General features: G+C 39.4%; 2 protein-coding genes across 9 annotated transcripts in view; both read left to right on the top strand.

Annotated features, from left to right (window-relative positions):
* The window catches only part of APC (APC regulator of Wnt signaling pathway), a 132,380-nt gene extending 124,445 nt beyond the window's left edge, over positions 1-7,935 (top strand). For all 8 annotated transcript variants that reach the window (XM_081826446.1, XM_081826447.1, XM_081826449.1 and 5 more), the window contains one exon: positions 501-7,935. In XM_081826446.1, coding sequence (XP_081682572.1) covers positions 501-7,077 — 6,577 coding nt within the window. In that variant the 3' untranslated portion in view covers positions 7,078-7,935. The remainder of the gene's footprint in view (positions 1-500) is intronic.
* Positions 7,936-18,897: 10,962 nt separating this feature from the next.
* SRP19 (signal recognition particle 19) lies at positions 18,898-25,811 on the top strand. The gene is made up of 5 exons (XM_031018202.2): positions 18,898-19,051; positions 19,672-19,747; positions 22,332-22,403; positions 22,507-22,618; positions 24,807-25,811. Exons 1-5 carry the CDS (start codon positions 19,011-19,013, stop codon positions 24,938-24,940), a joined length of 435 nt encoding a protein of 144 aa, XP_030874062.2. The 5' UTR covers positions 18,898-19,010; the 3' UTR covers positions 24,941-25,811.

Below are 25,811 nucleotides of genomic sequence, written 5' to 3'. Positions count from 1 at the left end.
GGAAAAATTTTAAAAGTTATTGGGTCAGGGGTACCTGGGTGGTTCAGTCCGTTAAGCATCTGCTTTCGGCTCAGGTCATGAGCCCAGAGTCCTGGGATCGAGCCCCGTGTCGGGCTCCCTGCTCAGCGGGGAGTCTGCTTCTGCCTCTCCCTCTGCTGCTCCCCCTGCTTGTGCTCTCTCTCTGCCAAATAAATAAATAAAATCTTTAAAAAAGAAAAAAGCTATTGGGTCAGAATAGGAGATGCAGAACAAATTAAAATTAACACTTTTACTTCTTTTAGTCTGACAGATGAGTATTTTTAAACAAACATTAAATGAAGTAGGAACAAAGGGAGATGTGAAATGCTTGAAATTTGTAGTATAATTTGGGGCAGTTTTATTATGTCTATTAGTAAGTTTTAGTAGTTATCTTTAGATTTAAATTTGTTTTCTAACCTTTTATTTGTTGTTATAATAAGGAGATTTTTACCTTAATTTTGGGATCTCTTATTTTATTTCAGGCAAATCCTAAGAGAGAACAACTGCCTGCAAACCTTATTACAACACTTGAAATCTCACAGTTTGACAATAGTCAGTAATGCCTGCGGAACCTTGTGGAATCTCTCAGCAAGAAATCCTAAAGACCAGGAAGCATTATGGGACATGGGGGCAGTCAGCATGCTCAAGAACCTCATTCATTCAAAGCACAAAATGATTGCTATGGGAAGTGCCGCAGCTTTAAGGAATCTCATGGCAAATAGACCTGCAAAGTATAAGGATGCCAATATTATGTCTCCTGGTTCAAGCTTGCCATCTCTTCATGTCAGAAAACAAAAAGCCCTAGAAGCAGAATTAGATGCTCAGCATTTATCAGAAACTTTTGACAATATTGACAATTTAAGTCCCAAGGCCTCTCATCGTAATAAGCAACGACACAAACAAAGTCTCTATAGTGACTATGTTTTTGACACCAATCGACATGATGATAATAGGTCAGACAATTTTAATACTGGAAATATGACTGTCCTTTCACCATATTTAAATACTACAGTGTTGCCCAGCTCTTCTTCATCAAGAGGAAGTGTAGACAGTTCTCGTTCTGAAAAAGATAGAAGTTTGGAGAGAGAACGAGGAATTAGCCTAGGCAGCTACCACCCAGCAACAGAAAATCCAGGCACTTCTTCAAAGCGAGGTTTGCAGATTTCCACCACTGCAGCCCAGATTGCCAAAGTCATGGAAGAAGTATCAGCCATTCACACCTCCCAGGAAGACAGAAGTTCTGGGTCTACCACTGAGTTACATTGTGGGACAGAGGAGAGGAATGCACTAAGAAGAAGCTCTACTGCCCACTCACATGCAAACACTTACAACTTCAGTAAGTCAGAAAATTCAACTAGGACATGTCCTATGCCTTATGCCAAATTGGAATATAAGAGATCTTCAAATGATAGTTTAAATAGTGTCAGTAGTAGTGATGGTTATGGTAAAAGAGGTCAGATGAAGCCTTCCATTGAATCCTATTCTGAAGACGATGAAAGTAAATTTTGCAGCTATGGTCAATATCCAGCTGACCTAGCCCATAAAATACATAGTGCAAATCATATGGATGACAACGACGGAGAACTAGATACACCAATAAATTATAGTCTTAAATATTCAGATGAGCAGTTGAACTCTGGAAGGCAAAGCCCTTCACAGAATGAAAGATGGGCAAGACCCAAACATATAATAGAAGATGAAATAAAACAAAGTGAGCAAAGACAATCAAGAAGTCAAACCACAACTTACCCCGTATATACCGAGAGCACTGATGATAAACACCTCAAGTTCCAACCACATTTTGGACAGCAGGAATGTGTTTCCCCATATAGGTCAAGAGGAGCCAATGGATCAGAAACAAATCGAGTAGGTTCTAATCATGGAATTAATCAAAATGTAAACCAGTCTTTGTGTCAGGAAGATGACTATGAAGATGATAAGCCAACCAACTATAGTGAACGTTACTCCGAGGAAGAGCAACATGAGGAAGAAGAAAGACCAACAAATTATAGCATAAAATATAATGAAGAAAAACATCATGTCGATCAGCCTATTGATTATAGTTTAAAATATGCCACAGACATTCCTTCTTCACAGAAACCACCATTTTCATTCTCAAAGAATTCATCTGGACAGAGCACTAAAAGTGAACACATCTCTTCAAGCAGTGAGAATACATCCACACCTTCATCTAATGCCAAGAGGCAGAATCAGCACCATCCAAGTTCAGCACAAAGCAGAAATGGTCAGACCCCAAAAGCCACCTCCTGCAAAGTTCCCTCAATCAACCAAGAAACAATACAGACATACTGTGTAGAGGATACCCCAATTTGTTTTTCACGTTGCAGTTCATTATCATCTTTGTCATCAGCTGAAGATGAAATAGGATGTGATCAGGCAACCCAGGAAACAGATTCTGCTAATACTCTACAAATAGCAGAAATCAAAGAAAACAGTGGGACTAGAACAACAGAAGATTCTGTGAGTGAAGTTCCAACAGTGTCACAGCACATTAGAACCAAATCCAGCAGACTTCAGGCTTCTGGTTTATCTGCAGAATCAACCAGGCACAAAGCTGTTGAATTTTCTTCAGGGGCCAAATCTCCATCAAAAAGTGGTGCTCAGACACCTAAAAGTCCACCAGAGCACTATGTTCAGGAGACTCCACTCATGTTTAGCCGATGTACTTCAGTCAGTTCACTCGATAGCTTTGAGAGTCGTTCAATTGCCAGCTCTGTTCAAAGTGAACCCTGCAGTGGAATGGTAAGTGGCATCATAAGCCCCAGTGACCTTCCAGATAGCCCTGGACAAACCATGCCACCAAGCAGAAGTAAGACCCCTCCCCCTCCTCCTCAAACAGTTCAAACTAAGCGAGAGATACCTAAAAACAAAGCCCCTGCTGCGGAAAAGAGAGAGAGTGGACCTAAGCAAGCTGCTGTAAACGCTGCGGTACAGAGAGTCCAGGTTCTTCCAGATGCTGACACTCTATTACATTTTGCCACAGAAAGTACTCCAGATGGATTTTCTTGTTCATCTAGCCTGAGTGCTCTGAGCCTCGATGAGCCATTTATACAGAAAGATGTGGAATTAAGAATAATGCCTCCAGTTCAGGAAAATGACAATGGGAATGAAACTGAATCTGAGCAGCCTGAAGAAGCAAACGAAAACCAGGAAAAAGAGACAGAAAAACCTACTGATTCTGAAAAAGATCTGTTAGATGACTCAGATGATGATGATATTGAAATACTAGAAGAATGTATTATTTCTGCCATGCCAACAAAATCTTCACGCAAAGCAAAAAAACCAGCCCAGACTGCTTCCAAATTACCTCCACCTGTGGCAAGGAAACCAAGTCAACTCCCTGTGTACAAGCTTCTTCCATCACAAAACAGGTTACAAGCGCAAAAGCATGTTAGTTTTACACCAGGAGATGACATGCCGCGGGTATATTGTGTAGAAGGGACACCTATAAACTTTTCCACAGCTACATCTTTAAGTGATCTAACGATAGAATCTCCTCCAAATGAGTTAGCTGCTGGAGAAGGGGTTAGAACAGGGGCACAGTCAAGTGAATTCGAAAAACGAGATACCATTCCTACCGAAGGCAGATGTACAGATGAGGCTCAAAGAGGAAAAACCCCGTCTGTAACTATACCTGAGCTGGATGACAATAAAACAGAAGAAGGTGATATTCTTGCAGAATGCATTAATTCTGCTATGCCCAAAGGAAAAAGTCACAAGCCTTTTCGTGTGAAAAAGATAATGGACCAGGTCCAGCAAGCATCTATGTCTTCATCTGGAGCTAACAAAAATCAGTTAGATGGTAAGAAAAAGAAACCTACTTCACCAGTAAAACCTATACCACAAAATACCGAATATAGGACACGTGTAAGAAAAAACACAGACTCAAAAAATAATTTAAATGCTGAAAGAACTTTCTCAGACAACAAAGATTCAAAGAAACAGAACTTGAAAAATAATTCCAAGGACTTCAGTGATAAGCTACCAAATAATGAAGATCGAGTCAGAGGAAGTTTTACTTTTGATTCACCTCATCACTACACGCCTATTGAAGGAACTCCATACTGTTTTTCACGAAATGATTCTTTGAGTTCTCTAGATTTTGATGATGATGATGTCGATCTTTCCAGGGAAAAGGCTGAATTAAGAAAGGGGAAAGAAAATAAGGAATCAGAAGCTAAAGTTACCAGCCACACAGAACTAACCTCTAACCAACAATCAGCTAATAAGACACAGGCTGTTACAAAACATCCAATAAATCGAGGTCAGTCTAAATCCATGCTGCAGAAGCAATCCACTTTTCCACAGTCATCCAAAGACATACCAGACAGAGGAGCAGCAACTGATGAGAAATTACAAAATTTTGCTATTGAAAATACTCCAGTGTGCTTTTCTCGAAACTCCTCTCTAAGTTCTCTTAGTGACATTGATCAAGAAAACAACAATAACAAAGAAAATGAACCTATCAAAGAGACAGAGCCCCCTGACTCACAGGGAGAACCAAGTAAACCTCAGGCATTAGGTTACGCTCCTAAATCATTTCATGTTGAAGATACCCCTGTTTGTTTCTCGAGAAACAGTTCTCTCAGTTCTCTTAGTATTGATTCTGAAGATGACCTGTTGCAGGAATGTATAAGTTCTGCAATGCCAAAAAAGAAAAAGCCTTCAAGACTCAAGGGTGATAATGAAAAGCATAGTCCCAGAAATATGAGTGGCATATTAGCAGAAGATTTGACACTCGATTTGAAAGATATACAGAGACCAGATTCAGAACATGGTTTATCCCCAGATTCAGAAAATTTTGATTGGAAAGCTATTCAGGAAGGTGCAAATTCCATAGTAAGTAGTTTACATCAAGCTGCTGCTGCTGCCTGTTTATCCAGACAAGCTTCATCTGACTCAGATTCCATCCTTTCACTGAAATCAGGAATCTCTCTGGGATCACCATTTCATCTTACACCTGATCAAGAGGAAAAACCCTTTACAAGTAATAAGGGCCCACGAATTCTAAAACCTGGGGAGAAGAGTACATTGGAAACTAAAAAGATAGAATCTGAAAATAAAGGAATCAAAGGAGGGAAAAAAGTTTATAAAAGTTTAATTACTGGAAAAGTTCGATCTAATTCAGAGGTTTCAAGCCAAATGAAACAGCCCCTTCAAGCAAACATGCCTTCAATCTCTCGAGGCAGGACAATGATTCATATTCCAGGAGTTCGAAATAGCTCTTCAAGTACAAGTCCAGTTTCTAAAAAAGGCCCACCCCTTAAGACTCCAGCCTCCAAAAGCCCTAGTGAAGGTCAGACAGCCACCACTTCTCCTAGAGGAGCCAAGCCGTCAGTGAAGTCAGAATTAAGCCCTGTAACCAGGCAGACATCCCAACCAGTTGGGGCAAATAAAGGGCCTTCTAGATCAGGATCTAGAGATTCCACTCCTTCAAGACCTGCCCAACAACCATTAAGTAGACCTATGCAGTCTCCAGGGCGAAACTCAATTTCTCCTGGTAGAAATGGAATAAGTCCTCCTAACAAATTATCTCAGTTGCCAAGGACTTCATCCCCTAGTACTGCTTCAACTAAGTCCTCGGGTTCTGGGAAGATGTCATATACATCTCCAGGCAGACAGATGAGCCAACAAAACCTTACCAAACAAACGGGTTTATCCAAGAATGGCAGTAGTATCCCAAGAAGTGAGTCTGCCTCCAAAGGACTAAATCAGATGAATAATAGCAATGGATCCAATAAGAAGGTGGAACTTTCTAGAATGTCTTCAACTAAATCAAGTGGAAGTGAATCTGATAGGTCAGAGAGACCCGTGTTAGTACGCCAGTCAACTTTCATCAAGGAAGCTCCGAGCCCAACCCTAAGGAGAAAATTGGAGGAATCTGCTTCATTTGAATCTCTTTCTCCATCTTCTAGACCAGATTCTCCCACTAGGTCCCAGGCACAGACTCCAGTTTTAAGTCCTTCCCTTCCTGATATGTCTCTGTCCACACATTCGTCTGTTCAGTCTGGTGGATGGCGAAAACTCCCACCTAATCTCAGTCCCACCATAGAGTATAATGATGGAAGACCAGCAAAGCGCCATGATATAGCACGCTCCCATTCTGAAAGTCCTTCTAGACTTCCAATTAATAGGTCAGGAACCTGGAAACGTGAGCACAGCAAACATTCATCATCCCTTCCTCGAGTAAGCACTTGGAGAAGAACTGGAAGTTCATCTTCAATTCTTTCTGCTTCATCAGAATCCAGTGAAAAAGCAAAAAGTGAGGATGAAAAACATGTGAACTCTATTTCAGGAACCAAACAAACTAAAGAAAACCAAGTATCCACAAAAGGAACATGGAGAAAAATAAAAGAAAGTGAGATTTCTCCCACAAATAGTACTTCTCAGACCACTTCCTCAGGTGCTGCAAATGGTGCTGAATCAAAGACTCTAATTTATCAAATGGCACCTGCTGTTTCTAAAACAGAGGATGTTTGGGTGAGAATTGAGGACTGTCCCATTAACAACCCTAGATCCGGAAGGTCTCCAACAGGAAATACTCCCCCAGTGATTGACACTGTTTCAGAGAAGGGAAATCCAAACGCTAAAGATGCAAAAGATAATCAGGGAAAACAAAATGTGGGTAATGGCAGTGCTCCCGGACGCACCGTGGGTTTGGAAAACCGCCTGAACTCCTTTATTCAGGTAGATGCTCCAGACCAAAAAGGAACAGAGGCAAAACCAGGACAAAGTAATCCTGTCCCTGCCTCAGAGACTAATGAAAGTTCTGTAGCTGAGCGTACACCATTCAGTTCTAGCAGCTCAAGCAAGCACAGTTCACCTAGTGGGACTGTTGCTGCCAGAGTGACTCCTTTTAATTACAATCCGAGCCCTAGGAAAAGCAGCGCAGATAGCACTTCAGCCCGGCCATCTCAGATCCCAACGCCAGTGAATAACAACACGAAGAAACGAGATTCAAAAACTGACAGCACAGAATCCAGTGGAACTCAAAGTCCTAAGCGCCATTCTGGGTCTTACCTTGTGACATCTGTGTAAAAGAGCTGGAATGATGAAACTCAGAAAATTATGTGTTAATTGCAACTGCTATGTAGAAATTTTGTTTCAAATGAAACTTTAAAAGACTGAAAAATTGTGTAAATAGGTTTGATTGTTAGAGAGTTTTTGTTCTGGAAGCCATATTTGATAGTATACTTTGTCTTCACTGGTCATATTTTGGGAGGCACTCTTGATAGTTAGGAAGAAAATGGTAAAGCCAAGTATATTTGTACAGTATGTTTTACATGTATTTAAGTAGCATCCCATCCCATCATCCTTTAATTATTGCTTGTCTTAAAATAACACTACAGATAGAGGATATGATATATTGCTGTTCTCAATCATTTCTAGATTATAAACTGACTAAACTTACATCAGGGAGAAATTGGTATTTATGCAAAAAACCATTCTGCTTTAGTCCTTGTGAGTCCATCTAACATCATAATTAATCATGTGGCTGTGAAATTCACAGTAATATGGTTCCCGATGAACAAGTTAACCCAGCCTGCTTTGCTTTACTGCATGAATGAAACTGATGGTTCAATTTCAGAAGTAATGATTAACAGTTCTGTGGTCACATTATGTGCATATAGATAGCTATGGTGTAACAATTTACACTATTTTGTGCTCAAAACAAAACAAAAACAAAAAATCTGTGTAACTGTAAAACATTGAATGAAACTATTTTACCTGAACTAGATTTTATCTGAAAGTAGGTAGAATTTTGCTATGCTGTAACTTGTTGTATATTCTGGTATTTGAGGTGAGATGGCTGCTCTTTTATTAATGAGACATAAATCGTGTCTCAACAGAAACTAAATGAACATTTCAGAATAAATTATTGCTGTATGTAAACTATTACTGAAATTGGTATTTGTTTAGAGGGTCTTATTTCTTGTTTGTATTAATAATTTTCAAAAAGGCCTCTTAAAAGCTTATATAAATTTTTTCTTCAAAGTCTATGCATTAAGAGTAAAATTCCTCTTACTGTAATAAAAACAACTGAAGCTAACTGTTGGCATTTAACCATTCCATGCATTGGCACTTAACCATTCCTGAAACTTACTTTTCTTAAATGAGATTAGCTTAGCACTCCCAGTGTTTAATATTTTTTCTTATTCCACTGGAGTTGATTCAAAACAAATTCATGTAGTAGCAGTGTGAACTACCTAGCACAGGACTGGACGTTGAACATAATAGGCCTACATAGAATATTTCCTTTATCTTAATAGAATTCTCTACTTGAAAAATTAATTGATTATTCTTAGGTGTAAGTAGTCTCTTCCAAGCCTGTCTTGGAATGTAACTGTCTTGTCCCTTCATCTACCCTCTGTTGCTACTGGGTCCAGAATGAACACCTTTTATCACCCTGTATGTTAGGGCAAAATTCCAGCAGCCAATTGTAATCAGCATTTTGCCATGCTCAGAAAATGCAGATCACGTGGAACTTCAAAGCTAGATTTAACACCGTTAAGATATTCAAGACTATTTAAAAACCCCTGCCTGTTAAGGAAAACTTTGTTTTTGGTGGGTAGAGTTGTGGGGTACATGTTCAGGTGCCCCCTTCCTCTCAGAGCAGGGAGATCCTCCTTGAAGGAAAGGGAGATAAACCGATACATGTATTAACAGGTAATTTAATGTGTCTTCCCAAAATTTGTCCTAAATGATGAGAGGGTGAGAATGATAAATGCTCACATATTTGTTGAATAAATGAAGCCTACTTTTAATGATAAAAGTCATGCGCTCTGCATTTGGGGAAGGGAAAAGATTTAGGTACGATGGGATGCTGGGAAAAGGGGTTGAGAAGGAGTAAGCACATCAATTTTGATGCCCTTGAAATCACATGTGGTTATCTACCCCTTACCTGTGTTTATCAGTGCCAGTAAATACTCCAAAGCCCATACTCTTTCCACTGTACCACTTTGCAAACACCTCAATTTACTGATCTTTGGAATATATCGACATTTAAATTTTTGTCATTTATCTGAATGAAATGGCTTGTGAATAATAATAGTTTAAAAGGCTGCTTCCTCTAACAGGGATACGAGTGCATATAGTCATATTTCCTCTTTTGGTCCTGATTTTCTATTTTTCTGAATTACTGCATGCCAGTTTTTATGCGCACTTCCAAGTACTTTTATGGAAAGAGATGGGATGTTAGTCAATTAGAATAAAATTGCCTTTTTCCAAGGAAGGAAAAAAAAAACCACTATCAATACTGGAAATTAAAAAGGGTGCCTTCCACACACTGGAAAACTCAGGAATTACTGTAGGCGACACGTCCTGTGAGGTCCAGTCAGTCTACATTGCCCATTGAGGAAAAAGTTGTTGGATGAGACTCTTCTGTTACAATAGCTCTGAATTAGGAAAGGGGCAAATTTCAGTTCTACTTTTAGAAGTTCACAGGGTGCTGCCATAATTGATAGGCCAGATATTCCCAGTTTATACTTGTTGAAAATGGTACACGGAGCCCAGCGTTGGGAATTAACAGTTGTGATACCCGTTAAGAGAAGCAGTGCTCTATTTAGCTTTGGACTGCAGCAAACAGTGCTCGCTTCGGCAGCACAGATACTAAATTGGACTGCAGCAAACAACTCCTAAGGCAGTGGTTTTCAAACTAGACTGCATTTGAGTCACTGTAAGTGCTTATTAAGACAGAGCTGGGCCACACCCCAAAGCTGATTCTGAGTAGGGCCCAAGAATTTGCAATTCTAACAAGTTCTCTGGTGATGCTTGCTGCTGGTCTGAGAACCATACTTTGAGGTTGATTGCCCTAAGTTACAATGAAGCTCCTTGAGTGATTGCCTTCAGTTGTAGCTATTCCTCTCAACTGGACCTTTTAATCTGACAAAGTATTCCAACAAATAAACTTTCCCCTACTTTAGGCATGAATACTAAGCTATACAATCTGATATAGCCCATCCATCTCCACTCCCAATAGTGGACAAATTTAGCAGACATGAATTCTAAAGACAATGACTTTTTGAGAGATTGGATCATGTTCCCTTTGGAACAGTTATTGAAAAGGCAAAGTTCAGCAAATCCCTAATTTGGCTTTGCAGTAAGATCTAAAGATAGCAGAAGAGACTAATAATTTTGTCCTCAGAATTATTTCAGATGAAAATGTGTTTGATTTGCTAATACACAGTGGGAGTGATTAACAACTAACTGTGGCAAATTGGTATTTGGGAGTAAACTTTCCAAATTACTTGGATACAAAGAGGAAAGTTAATGAGAGGGAAATAATGAAAGATAAGCCCAAATGGAAAAAATAGCCCTGTAAGTCAAAATATTTTTTTTCCATAAAATATAGATCATGCTGGGGCACCTGGGTGGCTCAGTCGTTAAGCATCTGCCTTCAGCTCAGGTCATGATCCCGGCGTCCTGGGATGGAGCCCCACATTGGGCTCTCTGCTCCACAGGAAGCCGGCTTCTCCCTCTCCCATTCCCCCTGCTTGTGTTCCCTCTCTCACCGTCTCTCTCTCTGTCAAATAAATAAATAAAATCTTTAAATATATATATATATAGATCATGCTACCACAGGTTAAGTGAAGATGAAGCTTTTGCTGAGGATGGGAGCTAGTTGCACTATATCTAAATTCATGTTATCACATAGTTTCTTTGTATCTAAAATAGGAAAAGAACAGTGCTAGAAATGCAAAAAGGAAATTGCCAAGAGCTGAAGAATATTTGAGTAGTCAGATCATCAAAATTTACCAAACAAATTTTTCAAAAGTCATGGTGGCTGAAATAGAATATATAAATTATTTTTTAACTTCTAATTCCCTCATACTATGCTGACCTTAAAATACTATATAGTGTTAAAAACTATGGACTTTAACTCCTGTAAACACCAGGTCATTTTTCTGCCATTCTCTTAACTGTTCTGTGGTCTATAAAACTATATCCTGGTTTTTGTTAGGCCAATGATGCTTCTTTCAACCTGTATGTTCTATGTGTATTATATTGTTCTTGGTGCTAAATACACTTTCTTTTCTCTGATATTCAGGATAATTCTTTCTCTACTCTTATGACTATTCACTTATTTTCCTAAATTATGTGATTGGTACTTCTTTTTAATTAAAAATATTCAACATAGTGTATACTGGTGAAGGTGACCATTGAATATAAAGCAGCATTAGTGAAAAATAACAATTGACAATGAGGCCAAGCATTACCTGGCCCACCTACACCTATTGGAATCTAAACACTTAGCCCCACTGTTGGTCGCTGAACCATGTACCCAGTCTTTCCCCCTGACCATAGCTGTTTGCACCAGAGGTGGATACTTGACCTAAAAGAGACTCATCATCAACTAGCTAGTGACCAAAGACTTGCCTGGCTTAAAAAAAAAAAAAGACGGAGCCAATCAACTTGAAATAAAAGTCACAAAGGAAATTTCTGGTTGGTGATTGAGTGCTCGAACTGAAAGATCTTGTAGCATTAGGCTGAGTTAACTTGAAATAACAGAAAACCACATTTAGACCCACCTTAATTTTTTAATTTCAAAGATAGAGAACACTTTCTAAAAACATCTGTGGGGAGAGAGGAATAGGCTGCCTACCAAAAAAAAAAAAAATAGGTTGGTATCAGATTTCTCTGCAATACTAAATGCCAAAAAAGAAACAATGGAACAATGTGTGCAGTATTTGGAAGGAAATGGAAATATTACCTAAGAATTTTGAAACCAGCCAAAGTAACATTTAATTTATCTGAAATAGTTGTATAACTCAGGATTCTTAACGGCTGTTAACGAAACCTCTAAAAGATAAGATGTTCATTTAAAGAATATTAGGTAGCTCTCAGGATCTGTTTGAGGGCCAGAAAAATCATTCTTGGAAGCCAAACAGCAGAAAGGATACCCAACCATCTGTGAGACCGCTTCAGTAAAGATTTTCCCTTTGCTTCTCCTAAAAGCCAGAACCATCTGACTATCCTTGGCATAAAATAAGATTACTTGTGGCACTTGCTTCCTCACGCTGCTCACTTCTGGACTGAAGTCTTGCTTGAGTGGACATGATTGGCAGAGGCTATGTCACATGCCTGTAGAGTCTGGGAAAGTCCAAATTTTGGTCTTCATCGAGGAAGCTGGATTCATAAAACATGAACTCTTCAAATCCATGAGGGGCATTTTGAAAGCACTGGGCAACCAGAAACCATGATATGTTTTACCATAGTATTCCTGCTGCCCAAACAATTAAAATAAATGGAAAAGTATTAAGGAAACAAAGTTTGAGCAATAAAACTTTTAAAGCTGAATAAATACGTTAATAATTGTGGTTAATCTGGTAATCTCAGTATGAATGTCTACATAACTCAAAATGAAAAGATGAAATGTTTAATAATTTTCATAATCTTAAATTCCAGATTACTCTAACCCAAATTGGGAAACGAGTCACAAGGGGAGAGAAGCATGCTAAATTTCTAGTTTTATGTAGGCAGTGTTAATAATACTATTTTATTTTTAAACTTAGAAAAATACAAATTCAATTTTTTACTTTAATGGTAACCCCAATGTTAAAAAATAAAATTTTCCACCTAAATCACTAGCCAAAGACAACAATTCAGAATACTTGATCAAGATATCAAAGAATGGGAGAAATAAAGGGAGAATTAGCCACAAAGAAGCATAAAATGACAGTGTAATACCATAGCAATAAATGGATTAAACATATATAATAATGACTCTCAGATTGGAGTCAAGTAAAAAAGTCCTCCAACTATATGCCATTAATAAAAGACACACTAAAATGATCAAGAATGAATTAAACTAAAAGTACAACTTGCACAGGCAAATGCAAAGAAAGCAGTTAAGGCAAATTTATGTCAGACACAGTATAATTCTGGATACAAGGCATCAAACAATGAAAAAGGAGAGTAACATCACTTACAACTTTCTTTAAATTTCAAATGACTTAGCATCAAATGTATGAATCAAAGTTACAAAATATTGACAAAAACCATGGAACAAGTGAGACTCAGTGTTTGACAGATGACTTGGTCTTTACAAAACAAAAGGAACTGTTTTTATTTAAAACCACAACTTCCTTCCAGACAGGGCAGGGTGGATTTTGTTAAAGGAAGATTCTCAGAGGTCCATTTCTTTAGCTGAGGACCTTGATGGTTTGGGGATCTGTAAAACCAAGCCTGGAATTTAGGTGGGAGGAGGGTTAGAGAAAATTTCACAGATTTGCTTAAGAGGCAAGAACTTGGGATTCTCCGGGTACCCAGGCAATGTGGGGGGGAAGGGGGCTGAGGAGTAGAGATAGGGGAGGACAAAAAGAATGAGGAGGCAGCAAAATGAGAAGTCAGGGTCCTATGAAAACCCTGGTGGTGCAGCAGCTAAAATGATTTTAGAAACTATTTTAGTTGGAACCCTAAGTTCTTTGCAAATTCTCTATTCCAGTATTAATGTACTCACTTGTTTTTAATTTTCAGAATCTTTTCTTAACAATTGCAATTGGCTTCACCATCACATTATCAATAATTATTTGAATTTAAGTATAAATTATATGTAAGTGTCCACTGTTTCCTCTGTTACATGTCTTTCACTTTCTTCAATTCAATTATGTTAATATAATTTGGCTTGACTGGACTGTGTCCTTAAATAGTTACTTTTTTCCAGAAAAGCTAAGTTGGGGATATACTTTCTAAATCCTAGCTTGTTTAAAATTGTTTTCTTGGGGCATCTGGGTGGCTCAGTCGGTTAAATGTCTGACTTCAGCTCAGTTCATGATCTCGGGGTCCTGGGATCGAGCTGGTGTCGGAGTCGGGCTCCCTGCTCAGCGAGGAGCCTGCTTGTCTCTCTACCCCTCCCCCTCCCTCTGCTCATGTGCGCAAGCTCTCTCTCTCTCTCTCTCTCATAAATAAAATCTTTTAAAAATTTTGTTTTCTTTTGCCATCACACAAAGGATAATTTGGGTCACAACTTTGGTCACAATTCTTTTTCCTCAGAAAACTTCTATTGTTTACTAAGAAGTTCAACTATCAGTCTAGTTTTGTTTCCATTATATATCACTTTTATTTCCTATCTTGGTGTTTGTAGGGTTTTGTTTTTATCCTTGAAATAAAGAAATTGTACTGGCATAAGTCCAGCTGTGTGTCTTTTTTCCACAACTCTGTCTTTTGATATTGAATCTTTTTGATCTTGATTCTTCAGTAAATATTCTCATGTTATCTCTGTTCTTACTGCTGCTCCTGCATCACTTCCTTTCTCTCACTTTGCAGGGGCAGAAACCAAGCCATAATACTGTTATGAACACCAACTTCAGACCAACCATATTTACTAAAATGGCCCTCTCCATCTGACACCAGTCAGAATCTTGGTGATGCCTATGTGGGGACTATACTGTCAGTTGCTGGTGTCTAGACATTGCACTATATTCCTCTAGAAATGGAAAGAGCACCTATCTTCCACTTCGGTATCAACGTTTTCCCATAAGAGTGCCAAAGCAGTCCTGCTTGTGTTCAAATGCTTTAAAGGATTTTTAATGAAACAGTTTCATTAAAACAGATTTTCCTTATACTCTACTCTCCCATCCCAAGATATAGATACAAATCTAACAGAGACTGGATATGGCATGTAGACAAATCTTACTCATAAACACCACGTTGTGCTCTGTATTTTCCCCTGGACAGTGAAAGCTCTGTCATTAGGTCAGGTTGGTGTACTTAACTTTTAGTTATCCTAGGGTAAATTCTGTCTTCTGTAGAAATTGACTTTTTGGGGTGCCTGGATGACTCCGTTGGTTAAGTGTCTGACTCTTGATTTCAGCTCAGGTCTTGATCTCAGGGTTTGAGTTCAAACCCTGCATTTGACTCCATGCTGGGCATGGAGTCTATGAAAGAAAAGAAAAAAGACAGGACAAGACAAGAAAAGAGAAAAGAAAATAGGGAGGGAGGAGGAGAGAGGGAGGGAGGGAGGAAGGAAGGGGGAATGGAAGAAAGGAAGAAAGAAAAGAGAAAAAGAAAGAAGGAAGGAAGAAAGAAAGAAAGGAAAAAAAAGAAAAAGAAAAGAAAGGAGGAAGGAAGGAGAGACAGAGAAAGAAAAGAAAGAAAGAAAAAGAAAAGAAAGACTGACTTCTGACATTATGGTAGATTAATATTTTCAAAGATGGCATAGTATCTGCCATTCCACATGCTTTTTCACAATATGAGCCTGTTACTGAGCTGGCCCTGTGACTGCTTTGACCAGTAAAATGTAGAGGAAGTTACAAGACCTGGCATTAAAAAGGCCTGGTAGCTTCTACAGTGTGATCTGCAGGAAGCCAGCCACCATGTACAAAGTTCTGAAATTACCATGCTATGAAGAAGTTGCTAAAGAAAAAGTTATTCTGACACTTGGTAAAATGGTAAGGAAGACTTTATTCAAGACTATTGCAATAGGGATATTGCAGTAGAGGAGAGGGATCAGCTCAACTCCAAATGCAGCAAAGACAGTTGGAGATTTATAACCAAAGAACAGAATGAGGGCATGAGTAGATAGAAAATTACTAAGGGTAAATTCTTGTTGAAGACAGGCCAAGGACTTACATATCAGAGATGGGGAATGAGGAATTTGATCAGATATTGAGGGTGATCAGATAACAAGGGTAAGGGGGGACACTCACCACATTTACTGTGATGGTTAATTTTCTGTGTCAAATTAACTGGGCTAAGGGATGCCCAGATAGCTGTTAAAACATTTCAGGGTGTGCCTGTGAATTTGTTTTTAGAAGAGATTAGCATTTAATCAGAAAACTGAGTAAAGAATATCTGCCTTCACCAATATGGTCAGGCATCATCTAATCTGTTGAGAGTCCAAATAGAACAAAAAGGTAGAGAAAGAGCAAATTTTTCTCTCTCTTCTTGAACTGGGACCTCCATCTCCTGCCCTCCAATATCTGATCTCCTAGTTCTCAGATATCTTAACTCTTGGACTTACACCATCAGCTCTCCTGGTTCTCAGGCTTTTGGACTCAGATTGATTTATACCATCAGCTTTCCTGGTTCTCCAGCTTTCAGATAGCATATTGTGGCATAGTGCAGCCTCCATAATGGTGTGAGACAATTCCTGTAATAATCTCATATATCTATATAGATACTATAGTTCTGCCCCCCTGGAGAACCCTAACAAATATACCTAATGTAGCAGTATTCTTGTTAAAATTGGGCTAGCAGGCAGAAGATAGAGCATGGGCCAAGGTCAAGGCCTAGTCAAAACAAGAGCTCAGAGGATCCTACCTAAGGTTTGGTCAAGTAGCGAGCCTTTTTTTTTTTTTTTTTTTTTTTTAAGATTTTTATGTATTTGTTTGAGAGAGAGAGAGCACAAGCAGGGTATGGGCAAAGGGAGAGGGAGAAGCAGGCTTCCCACTGAGCAGGGAACCCTACACTGGACTTGATCCCAGGACCCTGAGATCAAGACCTGAGCCAAAGGCAGACACTTAACCAACTGAACCACCCAGGTGCACCAAGGAGAGAGCCTTTGTCAAAGTTCAGCGTAGCCATATGGAAAGGCTACACCACAGAAAGAGGAAGGTACCGGCCAACCTTCAGCTGTTCCAGCCATACCAGCTGAGGCAGAGATATAGGAGTGAAGAAGTCACTTGGGATTTTCTAGCTCCAGCAGATGCCATATAGAATAGGGATAAGCTGTTCCAGCTGAGCTCTACCCAAACTACAGTTTTGTTAGCAAATAAGTTGTTGTTTTAAAGCACTAAGTTTTAGGGTGTTTTGTTACATCATAATACACAAGTGAAACAGGCAAACCAAACCATGAGTTAGCCATACCCAAGCGTGCCCGAGTACTCTCATGGACTCAGTGCAGGCTTGGATAGCCCTGGTATACATGTCTGCCTAACAGTCTCACCCCTTAGACTTGTGAGAAACTTGAGCAAGAGTTATTTTATTATTTTTATCTGTATCCCTAACACTTCTCAGAGTAGCTGGCACAGCTTCTCAAAATGTCCTTGTTGGATGCAATAGAAGCCATCAAGTGATTTGTAGCACAGATATTATCTAATTCACCATTTCTTCCCCTTATCACTTTTTCTGTCAAAGCTCACAGATCATCTTACTTACATCTCTGCCAGTCCCCTCCTGCCCACACACACATATATATCACACCTCTTCTTTCATCCCTTTCTTCCTCCTTCCAATTCTTATTCAACTATTTTGGAAAACTTCTCTTGCCCACCTTGGTCTTCTCTTTCCACCCCACCCCTACCCAGAAGCCTCAACCAAGGTTGACAGGCTGGATTTAGTGGCACATCTAAATAAGGAAAAGGAAGACAGTTTGATAAAAATTAGATTTGAAAACCAGTGCCTCAATCTCTAAAGCCCTTTCATCATTTTCATTTCCACGTCCAACTTCATTCCCCTTTAAACCAACCTTTTGCTTGCTAATGCTTGCTTTTCCACAAGCATTAGCATTTTAAAACTTTGTATTCACTGTTTCTTTAATCATCAGTGCAGTAACAATATTGCTGTTTCCCTTCCCACCATCTTTTCCTTGTAGGATATTTCAACAATAGTGTAGAGTTTTAAATAGAAGTTATGAATCTAGCATACAATGACACTCAAAAATATCAGCTCCATCATTAACTCCCTTAGTGTTTATGAGCCAGGAAATATAACCAATTTTAATATTGGGTTTTTTGTCTGCAATTACGTAGGTCTAAGAAAACCCTATGGTAAATAGGCTACTGCATATATTTAACCTCAGACTACCTTGTTCATTCCCAGTTTTTCCATATGTATATGTAAAATGTTGATTTTCTGAAAAGAAGTATTTGAGTTTTTATGATGGAACTAAAGTATAAAAGCAAAATCCTAAAGCAGGCAAACTAGGTATTTTAAAGCTTAGTTTCATTTCAACCCTGTTCCGTTTTGTTGGTCATTGCATGAAGCTCTTTTTACAGGAATCATGTATACTTTAAGAAGTAAGACTTACGTATTTAAATCAGCACCAAACTAATCTGGTACTAAGAAACTACAAGGATGACTGAGAGGCGGGGATTGAGGGGATGGAGAAAAGTCAGGGGCTTCCAGACGGACCAGCTGGATATCTATACTCAGCCATCATTAGCCTGAATTGGCAAATTACCTAACTTCAGTGAGACTCAGGCTTTTGGGGGTGGGGGTGAGGGGGGGGTTTGTCTAGTTTGTTTTTTCATCTGTAATATTAAACATTTATCTTAACTTGCCCGGTTTTATGAAAAGTGCCTTTGTTGGTGTGGAATAAGCAACCACTACTAAAACAGGAGTGAAGGTGTATTCTGTTGATGAATGGAAATGCTGAAATAGTGCTTTGCAATTAACCTAAGGTATGCAAAAAATAATTAATTATAGGGTAGAAGGTGATCTTCTGAAGTTTAAAAAGGTGTATGGTCAAATTTCTAACATTTACACAGCTCACTGAAACAGTACCAGTAATTTTTCTTGTTTCACCACTATAAAACCCATATTTGCCAAGTTGAAAGCAAACTGTGGGGCCCAGAAGCAGATAAAGATTAAACCTAAAAGGCATTTCCTTGCCTGCTCGGATCTGTGTAGACAGATCACCCGCGGTATAGAGCCTTCACCTAAGGGTGAGGGTAGCTAACACCATTCAAAGTCAGTGTGAAATTGGACGTGAAGGACCCGTAAAAACGTAACCCCATTTCAGCGGCAGCGTAGACTCTTAAAACTTTTGACAAGATTTGAGTAGGAATTTGACGCTTTCGTGGATCCTCTCGCGAGAGGAGAGGTTCTAACGCCACGTCAGAAACTAGAGACGCTGGCGCCGAGGGACAGATGCCGGAACAAACGATCGGCGAAAAGCCACGGACGCGTAGGCGCGTCGGTGGGCAGGACTTCCGCCGGAAGCCGGAGTTGTCCGCGAAATCTCAGAACCGAGTTCCGGGCGGTAGTTCCCCGGGAGGTCCTGGGTGGGCACTCTGCGGGCCTGGGTGAAGATGGCTTGTGCCGCCGCTCGGTCCCCGGCCGACCAGGACAGGTGGGTCCTGAGAAGGGGTGCTGCACCGCCCTCCCCATCCCCGAGAAAGGCTGGAGGGTGGAGCTTGGCTCCGGCCCCAGGCTCCGGGCCTCTTCCAGGTGTTGGTTCCTCCGGGTGCCCAGCAGCTCCAGGCTTTTCGTAGTGTCCCCGAAATTCCGACTCTAGATAGCTCACTGTCTGCCTGCACCTGAGACAAAGGACTTTGGGTGCTACGTGGACAGGACATTAAATAACAGACTCACAAAGTGAGAAATGTGTTCTTTTCATTGTTACGTTCAGAAAGGCACGTTTGGGTTTTTCCAAGTGTTCTGATACTTCTGATGGCGTGGTTTCAGAGAGCAGGCTCCACCCACAGGAACTTGATAGCCAGCTGTGTCTAACTGAACGGTGAAGGCATTGTTTTGGTTTGGTTTTAAACCTTCTCTAATAAGTGATGTTATTTTCCATCTGGGGTAGTAAACTAAAGTTTGCTTTTTAAGTAAGTTAAGTACAGGGGAGGCAATTTAAAGAAAAAATATTAAGCAAATAATAGGCGTGCTGGCTATCCTGATGATGAAAGAATGAATGAAATTTTGGCAGTACTGCTCTAGTAATACTAGCTGTGCTTCTTTCTGTGGCAGGTTCATTTGTATCTATCCTGCTTATTTAAATAACAAGAAGACCATCGCGGAGGGGAGGCGAATCCCCATAAGTAAGGTAGGGTTTGCCTGTTGTCTTTTAAACCAAGGTTATGACAATCTTGCCCTTATAATAAAGGAAATGAAACTGTAGCATTATATGATATTATATAACTCAACTCCAGAATGCAGTTGAGTTATTAAACAAGACTTGCGGAGAATTTTTTTTTTTTTAAGATTTGTTTATTTGAGAGAGAGTAAGAGGGGGGCAGGGATGGGGGGAGAGGGAGAGAGAGAGAATCCCAAGCAGACTCCCCATTGAGCGGCTCCATCCCACCACCCGGAGATCATGAGCTGAGCTGAAATCAAGAGTCCGACCCTTGGGCGCCTGGGTGGCTCAGTCGGTTGAGCATTTGTCTTTGGCTCAGGTCATGATCCCAGCGTCCTGGGATCGAGTCCCGCATTGGGTGCTTCTCCCTCTCCCTCTGCCTCTCTCTCTCTCAGTCTGTCTCTCATGAATAAATAAAATCTTAAAAAAAAAAAAAACAGAGTCTGATTATTAACAGACTGAACCACCCAGGTGCCCCAAGACTTGCAGAGAATTTAGATGTGTTGAGTTCTCTAGTTTATGTCCATAATCTTTTTTTTTTGAGGGGTAAAGTTTAAAATTAATACTTCTAAAAAGTAGGTGTTAATAGTTTGAAAAAAATATGATTTCTCCCTTGTGCTGTTTGAATGGGAAAATTCAAGTTCTCAGTTGGCGTGGTGACTTGTTTGGAACGTGCCTAATGACAAGCGAAGGGTCTTTGTAGCTTTTTATTTATTATTTTTTAAGATTTTATTTATTTATTTGACAGAGACATAGCGAGAGAGGGAACATAAGCAAGGGGAGTGGGAGAGGGAGAAGCAGGCTTCCCGCAGAGCAGGGAGCCCGATGCAGGGCTCGATCCCAGGACCCTGGGATCATGACCTGCACCGAAGGCAGATGCTTAATGACTGAGCCACCCAGGTGCCCCTGTAGCTTTTTATTTTCAAAATTGATGTCATATTCTGTTTTTTAAGAGTTACTTAAATTTTGTAATCTAACAACAGATTCAAGGTAACTTGGCCTAAAGCAGTGCATTATTTTTGTGTTATTTAATGTCTCCCATTTTGCTGTTTAAATATATCTAAAGGAAAGTCTCCTCTGCTGCCCCAGGGTAAAAGAGACTACCAAAGCACTCATTCAGGAAAATGCCTGACATCAAGCCACTGTGACAGAGGCCTCTGGTAGCAAGCTCTCACATAATTTGGAGAATAACTGAATTGTTTTTAACTTTATTGGTGTACAGCATACACACAGAAGTATACATAAGTCTGAAGTGTCTATCTTGATTAACCTTTACAAACAGAATACACATGGGTAACCAAGCAACCAAATTAAAAAAAGAAAGCTCGATCAGCATGCAGGAAGATTCCTTTGTCTCCTCACAGTCACTTCCCCCACCACGTAGACTCACACACAAGGATAACCGTATCCTGACTTCCAACGCAATAGATTACTTTTGCTTGTTTTAAAACTTTATTTAAAAGGCATTATACACTATGTACTTTTGTATCTGTCTTTTTTCACTGAACTTTAAGCTTAAATTTATTCACATTTGTTAGTGTAGTTTGTTAATTTTCATTGCTGTGTAGCAGGGTTTCTCAACAGCAGCACCATTGACATTTTGAGTCAGGTAATTCTTTGTTATCAGGGCTGGTGTGTGCATTTTAGGTTGTTTAGTAGCATCTTCAGCCTCTACCCACTAGATACCAGTGCCTTACCTGACTCCTGTGACAATTAGAAATGTCTCCTAACATTGCTAAATGTCATGGGGCAGAATTGCCTTGCTGAAAACCACTGCTCTGTAGTACTGAATTGTATAAATATATCACAGTCCATCCTACCATTGATGGATAATTGGGTTGTTTCTAGTTAGAGGCTGTTATATATATTACTGCTGTCAACATTCTTGAGTTTTTCTTCTAGGAAACATGTATTTTTTTTTTTTTAATTTATTTATTTGACAGAGAGAAGGACTGTGAGAGAGGGAACACAAGCAGGGGCAGAGGGAGAGGGAGAAGCAGGTTTCCTGCCAAGTAAGGAGCCCGATGCGGGGCTCGATCCCAGGACCCTGGGATCATGACCTGAGCCGAAGGCAGACACTTTAACAACTGAGCCACCCAGGTGCCCCATAGGAAACATATTTTTGTATTGTTCTTGGATATGTACGTAGAAGTGGAATTGCAGAGCCATAAAGAATGCATATGTTTAGCTTTAGTGGATACTACCAAACAATTTTCTAAAGTGGTTGTATCTATAATAGTTGTTTAGTCAGTATTCATTGAGCACCTACTATGTTCCAAGCATCATTCCAGATACTTGGGAATATACAGATAAACAGAACAGTCCCTGCCTTTGTGAAGTGTATGTTCTGTTGAAAGGGAGATGGACACACAGTATGAATCAGTGTTATTCCTGTACTTTTAAAAATTACAGTGGAAACAACCATACCTAGTGACAAAGGAAATCTAAGGTTTTGATAACTGTTGTCATCCTCATATTTGAAATGATTTACACAACAATATAGTAGTATCCACTGAAGGTAAGCTATTTAGTGTTTTTGTTTTTAACTGTTCAGGCTGTTGAAAATCCTACAGCTACTGAGATTCAAGATGTGTGCTCAGCAGTTGGACTTAATGTATTCCTTGAGGTAAGAGGGTTCTTTCTTCACTATTTTTCCTACTGAATCTCATTGATGTAACAACTTTTTAAAGCCTGTTTTTTTTGTGTGTTTTTTTGTTTTTTTTTGTTAGAAAAATAAAATGTACTCTAGAGAGTGGAATCGTGATGTTCAGTACAGGGGCAGAGTCCGGGTCCAGCTCAAACAGGAAGACGGCAGCCTCTGTCTCGTACAGTTCCCATCACGTAAGCTTTTTTAAAAAATGAACAAATAAAGTTTGTCAACAGGGTAGTCCTCTACTCTGCAAAAAACATTCTAAAACTGACCCCTTTGAAAGGTAAAAATAATAATTTGCATTCTGCAGATGAATTTAGGAAAGGACTACTGCTGAGGAGAGGAAAACAGTGGTTCTCACGCCTTTTAAGCTAGGGACCTCTGAGAATGTGATGAAACCTAATCGTTTGTCCAAAAAATTTGTTTTGTGAACTTCTTATAAACCTCTGGAAGTCTGTCATTACTCTCAGGTTAAGAGTGTAGAATTATTGAGTGGTCAGATGTTAATTGCCATTTCAGATCCTAGAGGACTTTGAGGCCTGTTAATAATTTCTATCATTAATCTAAAAGCCATACTGAGTGAAAACAGCAAAAGAAATGCATAGTGTGGTACCACTTCGGTACATTTAAATACAAAATGTTACTGTTTATTGATGTATATGTAATATTGTTTATTGATATTATATATGTAAATTTTATTTAATGGACTGGAAGAAAACCCCAGTCTTAAAATAGTAGGTAACCTAATGATGAGCAGGGAGTGGGGAGTGGGGCACAGGAATGGTGGTCAGAGAAGACTAACATTATCTCTAGTGTTTTATTTCTTAAAAAAAAAGCAACAGTAACCAAATATCAGTATTGCAAAATAATTAATTCTGGGTTTGGGGAAGATGCACATGATTCTTTTCTGAATTCTTTATTTCTAAAAACTGTAATTTTTTAAATGGAACTGTTATTTTTTTTCTTGTCACAATAACCCCAAGCTGACAACTAAATGGTATTTATTTATTTATTTGTTTGTCAGAAAGAGAGAGCGAGCACAAGCAGGGGGAATGGCAGGCAGAGGGAGAAGCAGGCTTCCCGCTGAGCAGGGAGCCCAGTGCGGGGCTCGATCCCAGGATCCTGAGATCATGACCTGAGCCAAAGGCAGACACTCAACCAACAGCCACCCAGTGTCCGCTAAATTAAAATACATTGGTTTTTCTTTTTTTTTAAGATTTTATTTATTCATTATGTCAGAGCGAGAGAGCACAAGCAGGGGGAACAGCAGGCAGAGGGAGAAGCAGGCTCCCCGCTGAGCAAGGAGCCTGGTGTGGGACTCGATCCCAGGACCCTGGAATCATGACCTGAACCGAAGGCAGACACTTAACTGACTGAACCATCCAGGCATCCCTAGATTGGTTTTTCTATGCTAAAACCTGTCCAGATTGGTAGATATTTCTAGAAACAAGATTTTGACTCTGGAGTAACAGGTAGTATGTTACGGTGTATTTCTTCTTCTCTTGGACATCTTCCTTTACTATTTCTTAAAAGTCAAAAGACAGGGAAGCCTGGATGGCTCAGTTGGTTAAGCATCTTCCTTTAGCTCAGGTCATGATCCTAGGATCCTGAGATCGAGCCCTGTCTCCGGTTTCCTGGTTAGGGGGGAGTCTGCTTCTCTCTCTCCCTCTACCCCCTCCCCCACTTGTGCTTGCTCTCGCTCTCTTTCTCAAATAAATAAATAAAATCTCAAAAAAAAAAAAGTCAAAAGACAAATCAAGAGACAAAAAACTTTTAACTTGACCAGTAAATAAACTGTAAGTAAAAATTACAGTTGAAAAATGTTGCTCCCAGTTTCCAATAAGAAAAAAGTAAGAAAGTAAAAAGGGAAAAACTAAGGGGCTCCGTGTGTTGAAAGTAGCTACTAGATCTGGAGGAGGTAGTTAGTGCACAGAGCAGGGTACCTGTACACATTAAATCATCTGGGCATGTGAGTAATATCTTTTGCAGCTTGATAACATTGTTTTTTTGTTATAAGATGGAGCGGCCCTGTGTTTCTTTAGCTTAAGATATAATGATATCCTGACTCTGTTTCCAGATTGTTGTATTTAGACTTACTCTCCTTTGATCTCGAAGTCAATTACAGAACCAGGACCAAAATTTGTGTTTCAAATAAAGTGTTTTAAGTTTTGATTTTGTTCAGTTAAATATTTCAGTATTATTCTTAGCACATTTTCTCCAGGAAAGCTCCCACTTGAGTAAGTCATGTCTTTGTAGTGTTTTTTTGTTTTGTTTTGTTTTGTTTAAATCCTTGTCATTTTCCTGATGTGATTTTCAAGTTAATGAGCTTGTTTGTCTTATTCCTTAGATTGTACACTAAGCCTAACTTCTTGTTCCTAGGTAAGTCAGTAATGTTGTATGTAGCAGAAATGATACCCAAACTAAAAACAAGGACACAAAAAATAGGAGGTGGTGACCAAAGTCTTCAGCAAGGAGAGGGAAGTAAAAAAGGGAAAGGAAAGAAGAAGAAGTGACCGGATATGAGTCAATCAAGTCTGTGGTACTACTGTGATAGACAGTGAATGAAGGCTTCTAATTTATATCTCAGAGAAATGGAAGCTTTTTATTTGCATCATTTAACCGAACTATGGACATCTCTGCCTCCCAGCTTCAGCATCAGAGTTGACAATGAAATAAATATACATCAGAAGTTTGCATCTAGCTTTTATGTAGTATAAAGGAAATTTTTTTTGCCTTTCAACACAGAGTTTTTGTGGAAGAAAGAAGCATATTTTTAAATGGACAGTGGACTCTACCATGTTACTTGAAATCCTGTATCTGTCCTGTGTGTAAACATGTTTCAGATAAATGAGTTTAATTAAAGATTTGAAATACACATTTTCTTCAGCATTTAAGTTAATGAAATAAAATTTGACTTTTGTGGCTTTTGCTCCTTTGCTTATGAACTAATTAATGCTAGTAGAGGAGATAATTTAAGTGAATAAAATGGGTAGTGGAAGCTTAGTGTGAGCTTAAAACTAGAAGAAAATGGTTAAATCCTCTTGGACATCTACTGATCATATTATTTTAATCAATTGTAATTGTTCAATTACTAGTTTTTTGATGTATGGAAAGTCCTGGACGTTAAGCTTTAGATTTGCTTATTTTGTAGGCTTAAGAACATTATTTTAATTGGAGTTCTAAAATTACCCATGCTTGGGGTGCCTGGGTGGCTCAGTCGGTTGAGTGTCTGCCTTCGGCTTGGGTCATGATCCCAGTCGGGCCCCGCGTCAGGGAGCCTGCTTCTCCCTCTCTCTCTGCCTGCCACTCTGCCTACTTGTGCTCTCTCTCTCTGTCAAATAAGTAAAATCTTAAAAAATAAAAATAAAATCACCCATGCTTTAA

This window comes from Leptonychotes weddellii, chromosome 7 (assembly GCF_054177405.1).
Source record: "Leptonychotes weddellii isolate Sample4059 chromosome 7, ASM5417740v2, whole genome shotgun sequence".
NCBI classification, from domain to species: domain Eukaryota; kingdom Metazoa; phylum Chordata; class Mammalia; order Carnivora; family Phocidae; genus Leptonychotes; species Leptonychotes weddellii.
This window is presented reverse-complemented; position numbering and strand designations above follow the sequence as displayed.